This window comes from Brienomyrus brachyistius, chromosome 3 (assembly GCF_023856365.1).
Source record: "Brienomyrus brachyistius isolate T26 chromosome 3, BBRACH_0.4, whole genome shotgun sequence".
Lineage (NCBI taxonomy): Eukaryota > Metazoa > Chordata > Actinopteri > Osteoglossiformes > Mormyridae > Brienomyrus > Brienomyrus brachyistius.
The window spans coordinates 36,359,197-36,378,678 of NC_064535.1; the positions used below are offsets into that span (position 1 = coordinate 36,359,197).

The 19,482-nt window shown below is 49.3% G+C and overlaps 2 protein-coding genes across 7 annotated transcripts; one reads left to right on the plus strand and one right to left on the minus strand.

Moving 5' to 3' along the window:
• Positions 1-660: 660 nt before the first annotated feature.
• LOC125738502 (bromodomain-containing protein 1-like) lies at positions 661-10,268 on the minus strand. Its single transcript, XM_049007496.1, is given in 14 exon segments — positions 661-1,843; positions 1,941-2,095; positions 2,905-2,943; positions 2,945-3,015; positions 3,477-3,610; positions 3,695-3,821; positions 4,103-4,594; positions 4,768-5,004; positions 5,408-5,720; positions 5,819-5,947; positions 6,091-6,222; positions 6,588-6,744; positions 6,877-8,250; positions 9,918-10,268. Coding segments are annotated over 13 exon segments (3,495 nt in total). The 5' UTR covers positions 8,235-8,250; positions 9,918-10,268; the 3' UTR covers positions 661-1,692.
• Positions 10,269-10,298: 30 nt separating this feature from the next.
• LOC125738501 (zinc finger BED domain-containing protein 4-like) lies at positions 10,299-17,777 on the plus strand. Of its 6 annotated transcripts, XM_049007491.1 has the most exons (3): positions 10,307-10,339; positions 10,714-11,256; positions 12,919-17,777. In XM_049007491.1, the coding sequence occupies exon 3, from the start codon at positions 13,147-13,149 to the stop codon at positions 16,954-16,956; it is 3,810 nt and encodes a 1,269-aa protein (XP_048863448.1). In that variant the 5' UTR covers positions 10,307-10,339; positions 10,714-11,256; positions 12,919-13,146; the 3' UTR covers positions 16,957-17,777. The 6 variants fall into 6 exon arrangements, with proteins under 6 accessions (XP_048863450.1, XP_048863449.1, XP_048863448.1 ...); XM_049007493.1 differs by lacking the exon at positions 10,714-11,256 and having other exon boundaries at positions 10,299-10,339; XM_049007492.1 differs by lacking the exon at positions 10,714-11,256 and having other exon boundaries at positions 10,305-10,343.
• Positions 17,778-19,482: the final 1,705 nt, after the last annotated feature.

The following is a 19,482-nucleotide window of genomic DNA, read 5'->3' on the forward strand; positions in this document are numbered from 1 at the left end:
TTATAAGCGCATAAGACACCCTACCTGATATACTTGACCAGTAAATTTGAGTTTGATTCAGAATGCATTTAAATATCAAAAGTGCAAGAGCGCCATCTAGTGGGCATTTTGGTCAAGGCACTATCGTCTGACGGTAGTACGATTACACCTTGATGATTTCTTAATGGTATACGAGCGCACCGCCCGTAAAATTCCTGCCACACAATTGCCATGGTGATGATTAAATCCAGACCAGTTCAGGTTTTTTTTACTGATTTCCTATCACGCTGCAGAATGTTTGCCGAGCGCAGCTAGATTACAGGAGCTTAAGGTCTAATTTGATCCTGTTTTCATAGCACATTGCAAACGTAGCGGGACGGCTAGTTTTCATGGCAGTTTTTTTAAGTCACTGCAGTGTAATTCTTTTTGTGTGGCATCACGCAGGGGTCACACACAAATCTCAGCCACCAAATGGGCAGGATTCATGCCAACGACACAGACAGCAGTCAGGTCAGGCCATACCAACAACGTAATCATCCCAGCTACATGAACGCACACGGGGCTCAGGTCCCCCTACGTAATGCCACAAAAACCACACAAGAATTATGGACTCACAGAAAACAACAAGTAGTGGAACTGAACCGCGATTAGCGGCAAACTCATGACACAGACCGCTCTTGCTAGTGATTTATACCATTTTATTTTGTGTATCCATTTAAAAAATAAAAATCTGATCCCTCCCCATTACTTAATGCAGCTTTTTTCTTTTTTTAAAAAAAAGTGAACAAAAAAATAAATCTAAGGATGTGTACATGACATTTGAAACAAGCTTGCATCTAACCATTGCTACCCAGGACCCAACTAAACATCACAAACTCTACAAGCTCAACCATCAAATCACCAGATGACTTGCACACTGATTATAAAATAATAAAAGTTAGCTTTTAATGCACTAGATCTTATTACAATTTCTCGGGATATAAAATGCATATACCTCACCCCCTTCACCTGATCCACAAGCAGCCACACCAAAAACAGTCTGAACACAGGGCCAAGAAACACAGTCAAACTAAACAGGTAAAAATGGAGAAAGAAACCACGTTACATCATGTAAAAAGTTTCACATCACACAAACAAAATTGGGGGACTCTGGGCAGCAGGTATTTTTGGTTTTATGGAAATGACACTTTGAAAAAGCCCCTACATGTTCCCCTTAGGGATACTAATTGTACAGATATAGATTTATATGTATTTACAAAAAACACAAGTAGTAAAACTTAAAAAAAAAAAAAAAAAACTTTATATCGGGGGACAACCATTAATGCTAGTTGTGGAGCGTTTATGTAGTTAAACTTCAATAACTTAAAGTTTTATGAAATACTGTATCATTTTAGCCCTATCAGAGTCATTTGATTATTACTAGAACTGTACAACTTTTCATAGCACCAATAAAGTATAAATATTAAGAAATTTACAATACGAATTAAAAAAAAATTCTACAGAATAAGTTAGTGTCGGAAATTTACAAGTATATACAGAGGTTTTTTTGTTTTTAAATACACAGCTACGAACGGCGAATGTGAGTGTGGTCTGAGCTCCCGGCTCGGGCAGGAGGGGCCCGACGTGGGCTCAGCACTGGGCCAAATATTTCACGTCACCAGAGTAACAGTCTGGATTAGCAGGGTTAGGCCCTGTGGACTCGGGCTGCACCATTCAGCAGGTAGGCAGCATCCCTCCCGTGGCTCGTCCGAAGGCCTTGTGGACGGCCTTGCGGATGCTGGATGTACGACCCTCCATCAGCTTCACCATGTCCGTGGTCTTGTCGACTCCTAGCGGAGCCATCTTTGATTTAGGAAGCCATTGCCTGAAAACATCGGAAGTCCAAAGTCAGTCAGGTAACGCAGCGGATCGGAGCGAAGGAACTGGTGCAGTGTCTGAAATGAAGGGGAGGCGGGGCTCACCAACTGCGCTTGTTGTCGAAGAAGAGGACGAGGAAGAGTTTCTCTTCGGACCTGTACTGCATCCGCTCTCCGGCCCGGAGCACGTCCTGTGGGGGTGTTGGGATGGAAACTCCATTGTGATGGCAGCCCCCCCGCACCATCTTGGGGTCTATTATCTGGATGGAAACAGACACATTGCGGTTACCGGTTGGATTTCAGGTTAGCTGTGGCAAGAGGGCAAATGGGGGTGGGGGTGGGGGGTGGACAGACTCGGGAAAAGCCACAGCGAATGGAGGTGCGACTCATTTGCCGCAGACACACACAAAACACACATGTAGGTTCTGGAAGTGAAGGTCTGTCAGGCTCGTGGTTTCTATAGGGGATTTTCAAATGCAGAGTCATTATTTATGCCAGCGCGGGGGAAACACTGCCACCTACAGGATTCCCCCTAAACAACATGATCCTGTTCAAAAAGCCAAGTCAAAGGAGTTAATAATGCACTTTGAAAAGTCTCCACTGTAGTAAACAACTACAGTAAAATTATTTTAAGATCAGTAAGTTATAGCATGATACAAAAATACGGTCACTTCTCTGCTTTAAGTTAAGACTGAAGAACACTGACACACAAACCAGAAACATGCAACTACATCTGATATTTTGCTGGCCTCTCCAGGTAACAATGCCATCCGAAAACAAAAGTCTCATAGTGAGAATTTAGAGTCAGCCAAGCCTTAATAGTAACCCAAGGTCACTGCTGACTGAGCTGAGAAACCGGTTTATATTCCATGGTTCAGCTGACTGGAGAATGGGGGGGAGGGGGGGTGGTGTTAGAGAGGGTGTGCCAGTTCCACACACAGTCAACACCCGTGTGTGTATCTGTGTGTGTGTGCCAGTCACGCACAGCTGGTAGGAAAAAGCAGGTGGGTGGGGTGGGACAGCATGAACTTTAAGACGCTCAGTCTCTTACACACATGCACACACTCACCAAGGCAGGGTAGGAGGGATATCCACTACATTTTGCCCAAAACTAGTTTTAGAGGTTCCAGTACAAGTGTCGCAGCGCTAGCAGGAATCCAAACATTGCTGCTGCCAACTTCTACGGAAGCAGGGAATAACGACAGATCGAGTTACGAGGGGTCCACTGCAGAACACAGAGCAGAACACGCCCACATGACAGAGGACAGGCACGGACAGGACAGGCGAACACGCGAGCGACACCATCGCCATGGCGACACAGCATGAACCAATGGGGGGAACCAAACAAAAACAGCAGCAACGACAAACATAGGACGGGAACCTGACGGCCGGCGATGGACGGGATATTCTAGCCCAGAGCATGCGACAAGTAAGCAAGTCAGCTCTGCAGTTCGGGAGAACGGCACCGCTCTGTGGCATGAGACGAACATGCCTCCCATGTCAGGGGGCGCTTAAGTCACATGCTCTGGCTAAAAACGAAAATCTTCAAACGAATGCAAGCAGTGACTCTGACATGCCAACTTTAGGGATAACAGATTAGTGGGGAAATGAATGAAAGGACCACATGAGGGAGCCACTGACCGGCAGACGCCTTGGCGCTCTGACCCACGCCGCCACCCTCGCTGCAGCCCACCAGCTGCCTGTTGTCGTCCACTGTGTTCCTCCGTACCAGCGCCGGTTTGCTCTTGCCGCACTTTGACTGGAGAGTGAAACTGCTGCGGGTGACAAAACCCAGAGGTGAGCATGCAGTGCCATCCCCTGGCCCCGCCCCCGCAAGGTGGCCTCTCCCCGCGGCGTACCTGGCGCTACACGGCAAACTGCCGCTAGAGGAGATGCTGGACTCAGAGGCACACCTGCGTCGACGGTCCAGCTGCCTGCTGGGCACCGGCGCCCTCTCCTGGTCGACGACAAAGCCGTTAGACAGCCCTGGAGGCGTGAGAGAAGAGCGTCAGCCGTCTGGCAGGCGTGTGACTGAGCTTCAGGCGAAACCACATTTCACGTTGCTTTGTTAGATCACCCAGCACCCAGACGTCCTGTATGACAGGCTTATGCCCCATTCATGTTACACTCAATCATTACACTGTTCAGTGTCTTTACCATTAATCCTACTGGAGAGACTCAATGGCACAGGAGCAAAAAAACCTACGATCTTTAAACCACAAGCTACATTTGCTCCAGGAAACACTGACCAAGAGGGCAGAATCTACCTGCGTCGAAGCGTTTCACGGGGGAGGGCTCGTCGGCCTCGCTCTCGCCGCTGGCGCTGCGCGTCCGCTTTCTGGGCTGCAGGAGGGTCTCTAGGCGGGGAAGCACTACAGACAGGAAGGTCTTGGTCCCCAGCTGTGGCGCCCCCTGCTGGCCATCACCAGCCTTCGCCGGCTTCTGCGGGCTCATGCTTTTGGACTTCCTGAAAAGCACGGAGGTGCGGCGGTTGACGGTACAGGGGGCTTCAGCCGGCATGGGCGCCCCCGCTGTGCCGATGTCGCCGTCTGGGAGCATTGGGTCAGGGGGGTGGCCGTTGAGCACCTCCCCGGGGGGCGGGCCGTCACAGTTTCGCGCGCCAAACTTCACATGTTTCTGACTCCTGCCATCAGGGGTGGGGTGGACGGGCCTGAGCGTGGGCGGCTCCGAGTCACCATTTGAGTTCGGGGGGGGCAGTGAGTCGGACGGCTCCAGCTTCGGGGGCTGGGACTTGTCCCCTGTGAGGAGACGGGGATGATGTGAGTGTCCTGTGACGATTGGGTCATAAAAAGAACGTTTGCAAACCTCTTTACTGGGAAAATTTTCAAAACAGTCTAACTGCAGAATTCAGGATGTGTGACCACAGGACGAGCTCAGACCGGAACCTGCCAGGTCAGGAAAGAACACGCACCATCATCCTCCACAGCCCGGCCCGCCGGGTCCAGCTCCAACCCTGCCGGCTCCGCGGCTTCCCTGAGGCTGATTTCGTTGCGCACATCAGCGATAGTCTTCTTCAGTAGCTTTAGGCGCCGACTGCGAGATGGGCACGATTTGATAGAGCGCGTCAAGTCCAGCATCTCCAGGAGTTCCTTCAGCTGCTCGTTCAGGGACATGTGCTCCCGAGTCACCGGGCTCAGTAGCCGGTCCACTGTGGGAGGAGCAGAATACAACTCAGGACCGGGCTGAGACCCAATTGCCATGTCGGCGCGGTAAAGATCTCTGCACCTCAAAGCCCATTTAGATATTTATGTATTTAGAGAAACAGGGAAGACTTGAAGATTGTAAGCCTTGCTGAGTAGCTCCTGTAGCTCAGTAAGCAAGGCAAAGGTTGTGGGCTCAAATCCCAGGGAGCACACAAACTTTAACCCTTCCCTCTACTGTGTCACTTTGGATAAAAGGATCAGATATGATGTCTGAGAGCCCAATGCTGAAATCGTTTTGCCAACCGCTGGATTTGAACCAGCAACCTACCAACTAGAGGCATAGCACCCTACGTCACTGAGCCACACATCACCACAGTTCCATGAGAATGAGCAGATCCTCTGACTGACCGTCATCCCAGGAGAACGTTGCTTGCAGCTCCACCTTGGGCGGTTCTGGGAGGTGTAGCCCGCTGGCATAGTCGAAACCGACACGTTCCGCATGCCGGCGTGTCTTCCTGAGCACGGCCCCGCCCTGGTCGCGGAGCCGCACCGCGGCCCGGTAGAAGACGGTGTCCTTGGCATTGTACTTCATGCAGTTGGACACGATGAGGTTGAAGTCGGCTTCGAACTCCTCCAGGCTCCTATAGCCCTGTGCGTTAATGCGCTTCCTCATGGTGGAGAAGTCCATGGGGTGCTTGATGTGGTCGAGGTAGTCTGGCACCTGAAGGGTCAGACAGGCACAATTACCAGAATGCTTGGGAACCGCACGGCCTGTGGTCAGCCTGAAGGTTGTCGGTTCATACCCAAGATACGACATACCTCCTTGATGCTGACGGGCTGGGCGAAGATCTTGGCGGGGTCTCTCTCCTGGAGCTGATCCAGGACAGAGCGCAGCAGGATGGCAAACGGAGTGAGCTGAACCTCCAGGGCTGTCTGCTGGAGCTTTATCTGCAGAAGGTCAGAGAGCAGGACGGGTTCATGACCGGCCCCCCCGCCTCACCCATTTCCAGAGGGCTTACACAATCATCATCCAGAAACAAACCCACTACCCCAAGGAGTCCCAAAGGCAGTGGCCGGGGGCCCCAGCTCACCTCCTCCCTCTTGAGCTTCTCCCGCTTCCGAATGAGCTCCAGCAGTAGCCGGGCTCGTTCCAGATCGTGGCGAAGTCGGTGCCAGTCCTTCAACTGCTCCTTCAGCACCTGGTTCCCCTTCTCAGTGTCCCTCTGAAAATGTAAGCGTGGTAAGACCCCGAGGCACATGCTGCCACCCCGCCCAGCTGCCTGGGGAGATGTCCTCACGGCTCAATGGAGTATAAATTATTCACCGGCTATATGCTCAGCACCAAGATGAAAACCTTACAAGGGCTAAGGGTGGCCCAAGAGAGCCTTCAAATAATAGAAGATGAAAGCCTGTCAACTCTACTTAAAGGCCTTTCGTAGGAGGAATGCTTCCCCTCTAGAATGAAGCCCATTAACCCCGAGGCCTCAGCTTTTCTGAAAGCACCCTGCATCATCATCATCAGAGTTCATGACCAGCATCAAGAGAGCAAGGGAGGGGTTAGGCGCCCAAGAACCGGGGAGGAACTCACCGACTGCGCGGCCTTCTGGGCCAGTGGGCCGGACTGCAGTCTGCGGAGAAGCGGCAGCCCGTTTCGAGACTGCCTCTTCAACATCCAGTAGCTCAAGACCCTCTCCACAAACACCTTCTTCTTCTGGATGGAAACCTGATTCAGGATTGTGTTTAATCTGGACACAACAAGGAGACATTCAGGGAGGCCTGAAGCATCCAGACAAACAAAAAACCAAGCTACATGTGTGGCTGAAATTATACGGAGAAGTAATGCATACAAGTGAGGCTGCCCTTCCAGAAAGATCTACCTTTGGGGTGAAATGCTAGGCACTGAAAGTGCAGGGACAGCTGCCGTAGGTTTGGGTGCACTTTTCTTGGTCTTCTTCTTCTTCTGAGTTCCTTTCAACCTCACACTCCCGGCCATTCTGCTCTCCCGGCAGAGCCCGTTTTTGGTTTTGCGGTCTTCGTAGATGGTCAGGGGCCTCCTGACACAGCCGGAGGGGGTGTGCGCCTCACAGTAGGCCGTCTTCTTCACCGTGAAGGTGGCAGTGCCGCCATCAGACTCTGCCCCCTTCACAGGCTCCATTTTCATGTAAAGGCCGGCCTTCTGCGCACAGCTGACATGGAAGGCCATGTAACAATTGGCCCTGTGGCACTGTATGCAGGCCCCCACACCCTTCTCCTTGCAGAGGTAGCAGGTGAGCTTCCAGCGTGCGGGAGGGATGTTCTTCACGCCATCGATGGGCTCAATGAAAACCGTGTCGGAGAATCCCACCTCGGGGACCCAGAGTGCACAGACCACGTGACCCCAGCGGTCGTCGTCGGTCTTTTTGAGGGCGCCACCCTTGTTGGGGCACAGGATGCAGTCGACGGGCTGCGAGGGCGACTGCAGGCACAGGCGGCACAGCCATTGGCCCTCGGGCACGTAGGGCACGCCGTAGCACTCCTGGTGCACGGCCATGTTGCACATGTCACAGAAGAGGATGACGTTGCTGTTCTGGCACTCGCCGTCCATGCAGATGCAGCACACGGCGTCCTCATCGATCAGCGGCTCCCTGTGGCCGTGGCTCTCCAGGAACGACTCCTTCTCTAGCCGGTCCATGAGAAACTCGAAGACGTTGTGCGACACCGGGCTGAAACCTTCGCCGCGCCTCTTCTCGTTGATGAGGTCCAGCCATGCGTAGTCCTCCTCGTCCATGTCGTACTCCACCTCCTCATCCAGCTCCTCCGGGGTCTTCTCCACGTACGTGTAGTAGGTGGTAGGCCGGCGGGGCACCACAGGGAGGTTGTACTCCACCGTGCGGATCTTAGGCTCCTTCAGGGTCCCTCCCGGGGCCTGGATGCTCGGCGTAGCGGTGAGGGCGGCGCTCTTCTTCTGCTGGCTGTTCTTCAGCCTGACGGACCGTACGAGGGCCTGCTGCGGCTTCTCCGTATTCTCCTTGTTGCTGTTGCACTCGACGATCTCCTGGGCGGTGGCGTCGTCGTCCGAGATGATCTCCAGCTTGTCGAAGATGCTGATCCTGTGGACGCGGCCATCGATCTCCAACTCTACCATGCGCTGCGCTTGAGCGTATGTCAGCGTCTCGCGGTTGGGCGATGGCTTGATGGGGGAGGCCGCGCGTCTGGACACGGGAGTCCGCTGGAGCTTGGCTTTTCTCTTCATCATCCGAATCCTATAAAACCTGCCGGAAAGATGGAGACACTCAGGAGGATAATCCAGATAGATGTGACAATTAAGAGGAAAAGAAAATACAGAAAGTCTTCATTTTATGATGACTCAGCTTGCGATATTTTCAACTGTAAGATGTACGTCAGATAGGCATCATAATACTTTCTACTAATGTCTGGCGATGGCAGCATCCACCCAGCCACGCTTCCAGTGTCCACAGCGATTTGCGAACATGCCAGTGTTTAACAAGTACTGTACAGTGTTTACCTGTGAATTATTATTTATTCGACTTACGGTGTTTTCAGCTTACATGGGTTCATCAGAACATAATCCCATAGTAAGTGGAGTAGCACTGTATTCAAAGGCAACAGTAGAAGGACACCACACCCAACACGCAAGAGCAATGGGGTGGCTTAATGGTTATGGAAACGCACTTGTAATTGAAAGGTCGCTGGTTCGAATCCCCCACTAACAAGCCACCACTGTAATGTCATATATGGGTTAAATGCAGAGGATATGTTTCATTGTTGTGTACTGTGTCAATAATGATCACTAAATTTTAAACATGATTTTATTCTCTTCATTGCCCAGAAACTAATTCTCAGTCTCAATCTGTCCTAATTATATGGTTCCAAGCTTTTCCAAGGTTCTTTCACTTTAACGTCTAGGTACAATAACACAAAGCAGAAAGACACATTTCAATGGCATTTATTAATCATTTCTAATAGAGATGTCACAGCGTGATTAGGAAATAAATCAGGGCAGATCAGGCTGGACATAAAATGACTTCACAAATCTGCAAAAAAATCACTACAGCAAATGTAAGCAGATCAATTTGTAAAGACTGCAGGTGCTTTAGTACACTGTCCAGAACAGAGTGCAGAAGACCACAGCAGGAGCGCAGTGGTTAGGGACTCTCAAGAGTCGACTCTTTCTCGGCCCAGGATGGAATCTGCTCTTGTATCATTCAGCAGGTTACAATGGCAACACTTATTTACACTGTTACTCCAACACTGACGACTGATGGCAGCTCCGGAAGTCACGAGCACGGCTTTCCAGCATGCCACACACGAGCACCACGGAGATCAGACAGCAGGCACGAGCGACAGGATGGTGCCGGGGGTCATTCCACTGCCCGGGAGGAGGGGTCCAGCTATCCATCCACCTAAAACAATGATGAACGTGCACCACACAGACACGGCGTGACGGGTCTCCGAGAAAACTCGAGGATCACTGATGTAAGGCAATTTTGTACTTCTACTTCTGGTGGAAAACCGCACAGCCCTCCCATAAGGCGGCACAAAACGAGCCAAAGCGTCCCGACTCGGAGGTCTTTCTGCGGCTCGGCGTCACTGTGCATGGGGGCACAGAGAAGCCGTGTTCTCTGCCCCCACCCCCAAGCGGATCTCTTTCTCTGCCAGCAGACCTCTTTCTCCCCGCCCCCCTCCCGGACACCCATCCCTCCCTGCGTGCCATTGTGGGCCACCAGCGGCCATCCCAGGCATAGGGCTGCGACGCCGGGCCAGTCTCATAACAATAAAGCCAAGAAAATGCAAACATGGCGTCCAGCAAAACAAGAATCAGAGTCAACAGAAAAAAAGAAGAAGCGGCGCTTCCACTTCCCCTCCCCCCGCAAGGCGCACGTCGGATCCCCTTTGTTTATAGACTTATGATACTTGCCTGTGCTTGTCGAGCGAATCGTGGAGCGCACACCCCGCGCCCCCAGAGCTTTCTGTTACAGCAGGGCAGCGCTGAGGGGAGCAATGGCGGCGCGGCCTGCCCAAACGGCTGCGATCCCGCGCGGTCTTCTCATCCAACGGGCGTCGCTCGGCTCTCAGGCGCGGGTTCGGGAGGTCTCCGGGGGCGTCCGTTCGGACCGCACGGCCTCGGAACTGGGGTCTGCCCTCGTCATAAAAATAGACCGTGCAACAACCGAAAGGTCCGGATTCTCATCACGAAGCCCGTCTCTCTCGCTCGCTCTCTTTCTCCCTCCCCCAGCAACAATGCGGTTACACCGGAGGCCCCGCCCGCCGTACGCCAAACGCGCATGGCGTAATTACGCAGTAGAGGGCGTGGCGGGCGACCCGGAAGTGGCTAAAACCGTAGGTGAATTCATCTCATTCTTTATCGGTGTTGGTGTCAAGTAACCATTACATTTAACCATTAACAAAAATATTTTATGCGGCCCACCTTAGCAGTATAATTCTGTAAATTAGTTGGACTAAATATTGAACTGATTAAATAACGGGTAAGCAAAAACTCAGTTTTGGAGTAACTACACGTACAACTGTACGAACTGAATATAATAAAACTTTAGCTATGTTAGCTTGTTTTTCAGGTAAATGAATGCATATGAAAACACTGTCGTTTCAGTCGGAATGCCTTTGACGTGAAATTCAAGGGCACTTTCCCACGACAATGTACTGTAGCTTAGGTACTAAAAATTCGGTACTTTCTGTTTTCCATTTATTTCCAGTCAGGTACCAGTATCAAAAGTACCAAACCAGCTGGGGCACTTTTGAGTTGCCCCACCCATAATGGCGGTCATCCAGCCCCTGAAAGAGCCGCTCCAGGTCAAGAAACCCCGTGTGTGAAGGTTTAAATTAAACCACACTGATAAGATACTTGAAAGGGACAGCGTGGTTGTACTTATTTGTGGCTGTATTTCGGCAATTAAATTGCCTCCGATAAAATGCTGGATGGATGTGACGGTCGTTATCGACCTAATTACGCTAGGAGCGATGTCGGCACACGGAGGACTCGCTGCTGACGGGAAACACGGCGCGAGTGGTTTTGTTTTCCTTATCACAGCCACGACGTCGCCATCTTGGGGGCCGCGAGCCGCGTGACGTCAGGCGGCGCCGCTGCTGCTTCCGGCCCGAGCTCCCTTGGAGCCTCCTGCTCTCCGATGTTAACGTGCGGAACAAAAGCGCCGATCCCGGAGATCAAGCGAATACTTCGCACAACTTTAACCGTTTAGCTCCCGAAACCGGCCGAACACAAACCTCGGGGCTGACAGGTATGTGCGCTGCGATCTGCCGGATCGCCCTTAAAGGGTTAAACAGTTTAAACACACAAGGGCCGCTTTTGGTCGATCCGGTTCTCCGACTGATTCTCCTTTACACCTCCGCTGCCTGGATCCGGTTCTGCTCCGCCAGGTCGAATTCTTTGCGCTGGCCTACCGTGGCAGTGAATTCACGGAAAGGGTGTAGGATTACCGCGATCTTTTTTCACCTTATGGAACTGGAAATGTCAATCTGATGCCTGATGCGCACCCGAAATGTACCTAACTGTCTGAGTACCGAGGACAACAAGGTAGATTATTAGTAACATCTGCCTGGGCATCTGATTTATGCTTGTTTTTATTTTCGCTGCAATGTAACTGGTGTGACTATCTAACTAAGTCGACCTTTTACTGGTCTGTGTTAGTTTCTAACCAGGTAAAGTACTGCACGCACAGTCGGTTGAGATGGGGACTCTTGTTTGCAGTGTATTGCTAAATAATGCTGTTTTGACCCATGCCTAAGGGGTCCGGGGTTAAATATAGTCTTTAAGTAGCGTTTGTCCAGTGTCACGGCGATCGCGGCTTTCCAGCTGTCCAACCTGTCGCCTTCGCTCCCCACAATAACGCCACTTTCTCACCCGACGGTGTTCTGTTGGACATTTCGCCCGACTCCTTTTTAACTCACGATGTGGGTAGTCAGCCTGCTCGGAGGATACATTGCATCCTCTGGTGACCAGTCCTTTCAGTTAGTGGTATGGATTAGAATGGAGACACCATACGGATCAATAGCAGTGTAACAACACGTTCTCTTTTATTACACAGCCCTTGTTTTGTATTCTAAGCGCTTCTGTGCCGTTTCCGGGTGATTTTCGGAATGTATGCATACAAGTGGATATTTTTTCTTTATAGCAAGACCACGAAGGCGACAGATTGCGGCGATACGCTGCGCTAGACGGCCGCCTTTGTCTTTTCGTTGTTTTGTACACAATGCAGTTATAATAGCGGGGCTTTCGGTACGCGTCTGGCCGCCCGCGGTGTGCGCTCACCTTGCGCCTCTGTCCGCAGGGCTGTATTCCCGAACCATGCCATTCGGCAATCGACCGTTATTTCCCCGGCTGGTTACGAAAGTTGCGCGGGTCTGTTGCGCAGGGCATTTCATTGATGGGTATTGTTGAGCATGTTGACGTCTCTGCGTGAACTCGACCACGTTTCTGCATCAGCCTCACGACAGTATGAAATTTGTCACTGCGTCGCAAATATCAGTCGCATCAGTGTTAATACGAACAAATGTCATTTTAAATGATTCCGCTTTATTTGATCATTTGGAAAAGAAAGTGTAGTCAATGCAGTCACCGTAAGCCCCGATTTTCTGATAACTTCCTTCGTGCAGTGTCCTGTTTCTTATGTAGACTTATATCTTATCTTTACCAAGTGTGGTTAGTGAAGCATTGGTCAACTTACAATAACATATGCAGTACCAGAAAAATATAGCGTTCCTGATAATTCTTAATCCATGTTCGTTATTTACATTCTGTTACTTCTGCAAGGACAATAAAGTGTCTTGTTGATATTTACAAAAGCTTGTGTTATTGTCATTCGATATATTCATTTCAAGAATACTTTATTATTGTGCTTTAAAATATTTGAGTAACATTTTTCTTTTTTTCCTCTTAACAGACTTCATGACTCCCATAAGCAGGCCCATGATTTTAGATTTTTTTTCCTTTTATTGGACAACTAAACAGACGTAGACCTTCTGCATCTGTTTGCTAGGACGCAGAATTGCACAGCACACTGCAGTGGTGGGTGACACAGATGTGCAGAGCTCACCAATGAATTCCAATCACTTGCCCGGCAGGTTTTAACAGAACAACCAATTCCCGGACAGAATTTTAGTCTGCCATCATGGACGGTGAGGAAGGCCTCTCACACAGCAGTGATGATGGAGGCCCGGAACAAAGTGACTCTGTGGAAAAAGACAAAAAACTAGAGGCCAAGGGAACCTGCCTGAAAATCGAGGGCCAAGATGGTTACGTGTTCAAGTCGTACAGCATTAATCCCCAGACTGCGGATGCAAAGTCCATCTCTGGGTCTTCAAAGTCACTTGGTAAAAAATTGTCCTTGGAGTCCTCTTCTACTAAGAGGACACCAAAAGTAAAGTCTTCTCAGGTTTATGAACAAGTGTCAGAACCCTCAGCAGGACCTGAACAGCCATTTCCTGGAGACAGCCATGAGAATCTGGAGGATTCCCCAAACTCTCCAGCCTCTACCAATATGAGGCAAAGTACTGACCTTTTGTCCAAGACGGAAAAGAGAAATAAACCTCCAGAAGCTGAAAAAAACCTACATATCAAAGAGGAACCAAATGCTTTGGATGAGGGCATCCAAGAAGATGAAATTCTCGCCTTTGATAACACAGTAGGACATTTCGCTACCAGAGATAATGATTACAGTAGCTTGCTCAGCGGCACGCTCTACGATGTGGCAATGGATGCGGTGACACAAAGCCTCCTGTCCTCCAGGAGAAATTCAGTTACTCCTCGAAAAAAGTCCCCTGCTTGGAACCATTTTTTCATATCGCCTCGAGATGGCACCAAGGCAATATGCATGTACTGTCTGAAAGAGTTTAGTCGAGGCAAGAACGAAAAAGACCTTAGCACCAGTTGCCTGATGCGACACGTGCGACGGGCTCACCCCACTGCACTGTTGCAGGAGAGTGAGTTCCCCTCTGGCAGTTTCACCAGCTCTCTTTCTTCCTCTTTAATAGCGCCCATGAACTCGCCAAATAAAAGGGAACTGGCAGCTATAGAAACTCCGGCAGCGCCGAAAAGTATCTCCATATCTGCCTCTTCTTCGGACGTCACAGAGGCCGTACCCAAAGAAGTTCCCCCAGTAGCACCAAAATCAGATAAGTGCACCAAAAACAATGGTGCGGCTTCCTCGGTACATTCCAGTGCAAACCATGCCGAGGATGCGATGGACGGTCTGTCGGAACGTGTTCACGCGACCTCCAAAAGCTCAAATTCCCGGAGAAGGTCTGCAGTATGGAAACACTTTTACCTGTCGCCGGCGGACAGCTCGAAGGCAGTGTGCATACACTGCATGAATGAGTTCAGTCGAGGAAAGAACGGGAAAGACCTGGGGACAAGCTGTCTGATTCGACACATGTGGCGGGCCCACAGAGACATTGTTGTAGAAGAAAATAGTCGAGGCTCAAACATTCCACCTCCATATACCGCTCCGCCCACTCTTTTGCCGCGTTTTTCTTTGCAGGACGTGGGTGAGATGAGAAAAGAACCTTCTGTGTCTTCCTCCCCTGAAACTATGTCTGATGAGGTGCCCTCAAATTTCACACAGAGCGTTGACATGAAAGAGGACTCAAACGATGCATCATATCAGTCAGGCCAAGAGCAAGAGTCTTCAGTTGATGTGTCAGTTGGGCAAAAAGGTGACAAAGATCTGCCACTGAGCTCCTCACCAGATGATAGTTCAGAAGGTCCGAGTCTCGTTCAAAATCTCAGTTCTGTTTTCCAGCAAAACAAAAAAATCATGAAACGGGTGAAATCGGAGGTCTGGCACCATTTCATCGTCTCTCCAGTCGACCAGCTAAAAGCGCTGTGTCGATACTGCCCATGCGTTATCAGCAGAGGGAAACGTGGGGACTTTGGAACGAGTTGTTTGATGAGACACCTGATGAGGCGCCATTCTGATGTCCTCAAAGAGCAAAACAGTACATATGGCAAAATGTCCTCGCCTCATTCTCCATATGCCACCCTTGCGACTCCTGAAGCACCATCCTCTAAAGCCAGCAGCGATCCCACCGAGAAGAAGCCACAGACATTGCCCGTTTTTAGCAAAAGGACTTCAAAGTTATGGAATCATTTTTCTATTTCTGCCATGGATTCCACAAAAGTGGTTTGTTTGCACTGTAACCGCATTATAAGCAGGGGGAAGAAGACCACAAACCTTGGCACCAGCTGCTTATTCAGGCACATGCAGAGATTTCACGGCAGCGTTCTCGAAAGTAACGGCAGTATCTCAGGTGTTGTCCCCTCTGCTCACACCAAGGTGAAACAAGAACTCATGGACACCTCCTCATATGAGGAAAACGAGGAAAGGTTTGACGAGTACCACCCGGTGGCCAAACAAATCACCAGGCTCGTTTCAGAAATGCTGGCATTAGACCTTCAGCCCTCAGCCCTGGTTGAGAATGTTGGATTGAACCGATTGCTGGAATACCTTCAGCCACAGTACTCTGTGCCCTCTCCATCTTATTTCACATGCACCGCCATACCAGAAATGTATGAGAGGGTGAAAGAGGTTGTTGGCACACATATGAAAGAAGCTGAGGGAGAGATTGTCCATTTCACCGCAAGCATCTGGGTTAGCAGCCAGACTCGAGAATACTTTATTTTGACCGCACATTGGGTGACTTACGAGTCGTGCGTTCGACCTCAGGGCCAGGATTTCCACTGCTCTGCCCTCCTCGGTGTCTCTCAGATTGACTGTGACTATGATGTGTCAAGCATCCAGAAGCAGCTTGAGTACCTCTGGGACACGTGGATCACCTCTTCAGGTCTGAAAATCGGGTACGTTGTGACGGATAACCCGAGCCTTAGGAATGCACTGGATGACAGCAGCCATGCTACGGTGCAGTGTTTTGGCCATGCCATTGACCTCATTGTAAGTGAATCCCTGAAGAGCCAAAGGATGGTTCAGAACCTGCTGAGCATCGCCCGAAAGATCTGCGAGCGTCTCCATCGCTCAGCAAAGGCTAAGGATAAGCTGGCTGAGTTACAGAAATTGCACCAGTTACCAGAGAACCAGCTGGTTCAGGATATTCCCTCCAAATGGAAAACGTCCTTTTACATGCTGGAGCGGCTAGTGGAACAAAAGAAGGCAATTAACGAAATGTCTATTGAGTGTAACTTCAGGGAACTGATCAGCTATGACCAGTGGGAGGTGGTACAGTCCATATGCAATGCTTTAAAGCCTTTCGAGGTGGCCAGCAGGGAGATGAGCAATCGGGCAGCCACCCTCGGGCAGGTCATACCGCTCATTCACATCCTCAACCGGAAGATCGACTTGCTCTTCGAAGAGACCATGGGCATCGACAATATGCTCAAGTCCCTGAAGGAAGCCATGGTCAGCCAGATGTCTTCGACACTTCATGACCCGAGGTACATGTGGGCCACAATGCTGGACCCTCGGTACAAAACAACCCTGTTCTCAGTGGAGGAGGCGGAGCTGTGCAAGCAAGACCTCATCCGGGAACTTGAGGAGTCACTATCTACCTCAGCTGAGACCAAGAGTTTCCTTTCAAATGGATGCAGCGATGCCCCTGCTACATCCAGCAGCACTCGTTCAAACAAGGACAACCCCTGGGCCCTCATGGATGACATCAGGAATAAAATCAAGCAGGAAGAACCACCGAAATCCTCAGAACTGGCAGTGTTGGAGTACCTAGAGGAAGAAATACTCGATCAAAGCTGTGATCCTCTCGATTACTGGAACCTGAAGAAGTTCCTGTGGCCAGACCTTGCCAAAGTGGCGGTCCGCTATGTGGGCTGCCCACCTACCATTGTCCCGGCAGAGACCCTGCTCAGCACAGCTAGCACAAATTTTGCTCTGAATCAATCCAGGCCTTTGCTGGAAAACCTGGAGAAGCTGATGTTTCTAAAGGTCAACCTTCCCCTGATTTACTTTCAGTACTGAATTAAAGAGGAGTTGAACCCTCTGGGCCCATATTTCAGAGTCCAATTGGCCCGGGTTAAGAAAATGACTGTGTAGGTCTGTGACCTACCCCCTTACCCTACCCTAGTTTGGGTGATTTACTCAGTGGGCACCACACATTAATCGGATTCAGTGGGATGGAACCTTTTTATGTACTACTGTATAAACCTATGACATAGTGGTGATTGTCAGGGAGAACACAGCTCCAGCTGTCGAATGAGTTGAACACTTGTTGCTGTATTTTTCTTTTTTTATTCTTTCGTGATGATCTGTCTCTCTCTCCCCCCCCCCCCCCCCGTGCCTTACACAAACTACTTCAGGTCAAAATGCTGTAAATACGTAACTGATGTTTCAGCCAAGTGATGGTCTTTAAACTTAAAGTGATTGTGTGTTAGGGACTAGAGGCTAATTTTTACAAGTGATGGCCGAAAATGAAATGCTGTGAATGAAAGATATTTATAGAGATTATTTAATTTCCTCATTGTGACGTTGTCACTCATGGTACGGTCAGGTAGAACCAGGTTTTTGTTTTTTTTTTTTTTTAACTGAAAATGTTTCTAGAAAGTACTGTAAAAAACTGCTGTAGTCACTATATGAGCAAGCTGTATGAAATCACCCTTATCTCTTAAGCACAAACTTATATCTACTTTTGAGGGATATTGGGCCATTGTTTAAAAATAGAGTACTGTACATTTATGAATACAAATTTCCATACAGATTTTGATAATTATGTAAGCTTTGAGACTGGAACCATACTAATTTTGTGGTAAATCGGAAATTAAAAAAAAAAGGTTTTTCCATCATTTGTGTGGTTTGCATTGTGTATTTATTTTGTTGGATAAAGTGTTTGTTGGAACTGTGATTAATTTAATACTTTGACAAGACATTTAATTCTATTATGACGATATATAGTTTCTATTACGTTACACTTTCTCTGCTGGAGTTGTAGTTGGCTGAATTGTTATAAATTTACAGGAGTTGGCTGATTTGTATTGACTAATCAGTGGGTAAAACCGAATTGTGACAAGTCATTTAAATATTCTTGTCTCTCGATTTGTTTCTGTCCTGACAAGCCCCAATCTTTAATCAGGACAGTACAGTCAGAAAATATGTCTTATATATGCAAGTGCACTGATTTATAACATTTTAATTTTTGCCGACCCTTCCTTTGATATGGTTTTATGTTCAGAACTGTCATTCTGGCCGTATGGCTGTGTGGCTGTCATGGGGTCAAGTTTGTTCGTTTTTTGGAAAAACAAACATGCCATCTACTGGATGTTTCTGAATGTCATAATCTAAGTTTACAGGAAATTAAATCCGAAATGTACTGGCAATTGGACACGTCTGTGCTGCCAATAGACCAAACAGTTTCTGATTCGAAAGCCATTGCTTATGAAAATTCTGTCCACTAAATATTAGATTTATTGATGTGAATCTGAGGTCGGAAATTGACTGAGAACTGTACTTGTTATTTAAAGAAGCCACTGACCTGCCCAACGACAGAAGCAGATGCTCCGTGAGAATATCCTTGAGCCATTTCTCGGACGAGGAGACTTGTGAGAGAGTAAAGTCAGCGTGAGGCACGCCAGAGTGAATTTGCGAGTTCAGTCTCATCTGAGCCAACTTGCCAGTTCCTCTTGAGGTGAGGTCCAGAGTCACAGGTCCTAATTATATCAGGCTGCCTTGCAATCTCCGTCTCCATCTAATCTCCATAAACAAGGAACAAAGCTGTTGCATTGCATAACGGTGTCTGCAGCGATGGATTATTGTAGTGATGTTTCTTTTGGGGTCTCCGTTCTGTGAGATTCCCTTAGTGGAGATTCTGTGGGGCTGCTTTGAGTGCAACAGCTCTAAATCCATCAAACTCTGCTGATCCTATCAAGTCTGAATGACCTTGCCTGCCTTCGAGGTTTACAGAGGCCGTGCCTATGGCAACGGCTGGTGCCACTGTAACCAGCAGTAGTGGATGCTTCTGTAATGAGAGCAGTAGTGTCCTCTCACTGGGCTTAACTGAGACGCATCTGAGCTCATTAGCTAGAAGCCCACAGAAGGTTTGCCCACTTTCCGCAGAGTGTCACCCCACCTGAAAAACCTACAGAGGCTCGACCAATCAGGGCTGAGGAACCGGACTAGGAACGAGTACAGAATAGCCCCCCCAACTCAAAGTTCAGCACCATTTCAGCATGATGAGAACTTCATCAAACTGTGGTGAACAGCTGGATCGTTTTGTTTTGTTTCTCGTAAGAAGTGACTCTTACACAATTCTCAAGAGATGTCCATTAATTTTGTCACGCCATTGGCTAAGTAAGCGGTTTGACTGGCCTGGTTGGTGACTTCATTGTTCCCGTCTGACCCGACGCAGATGGACGCAGACAGAAGCAAGGTGCCTGCGCAGGTATGCAGGTTAAACCTGTCTGCGCATTGCTTCGGGCTTTGTGGGACACCCTTTTCGCTAGGTGTAGTTGTTTCCAAGCTAACGGGGCCTTCCCTGGCACATAACGACAGCGT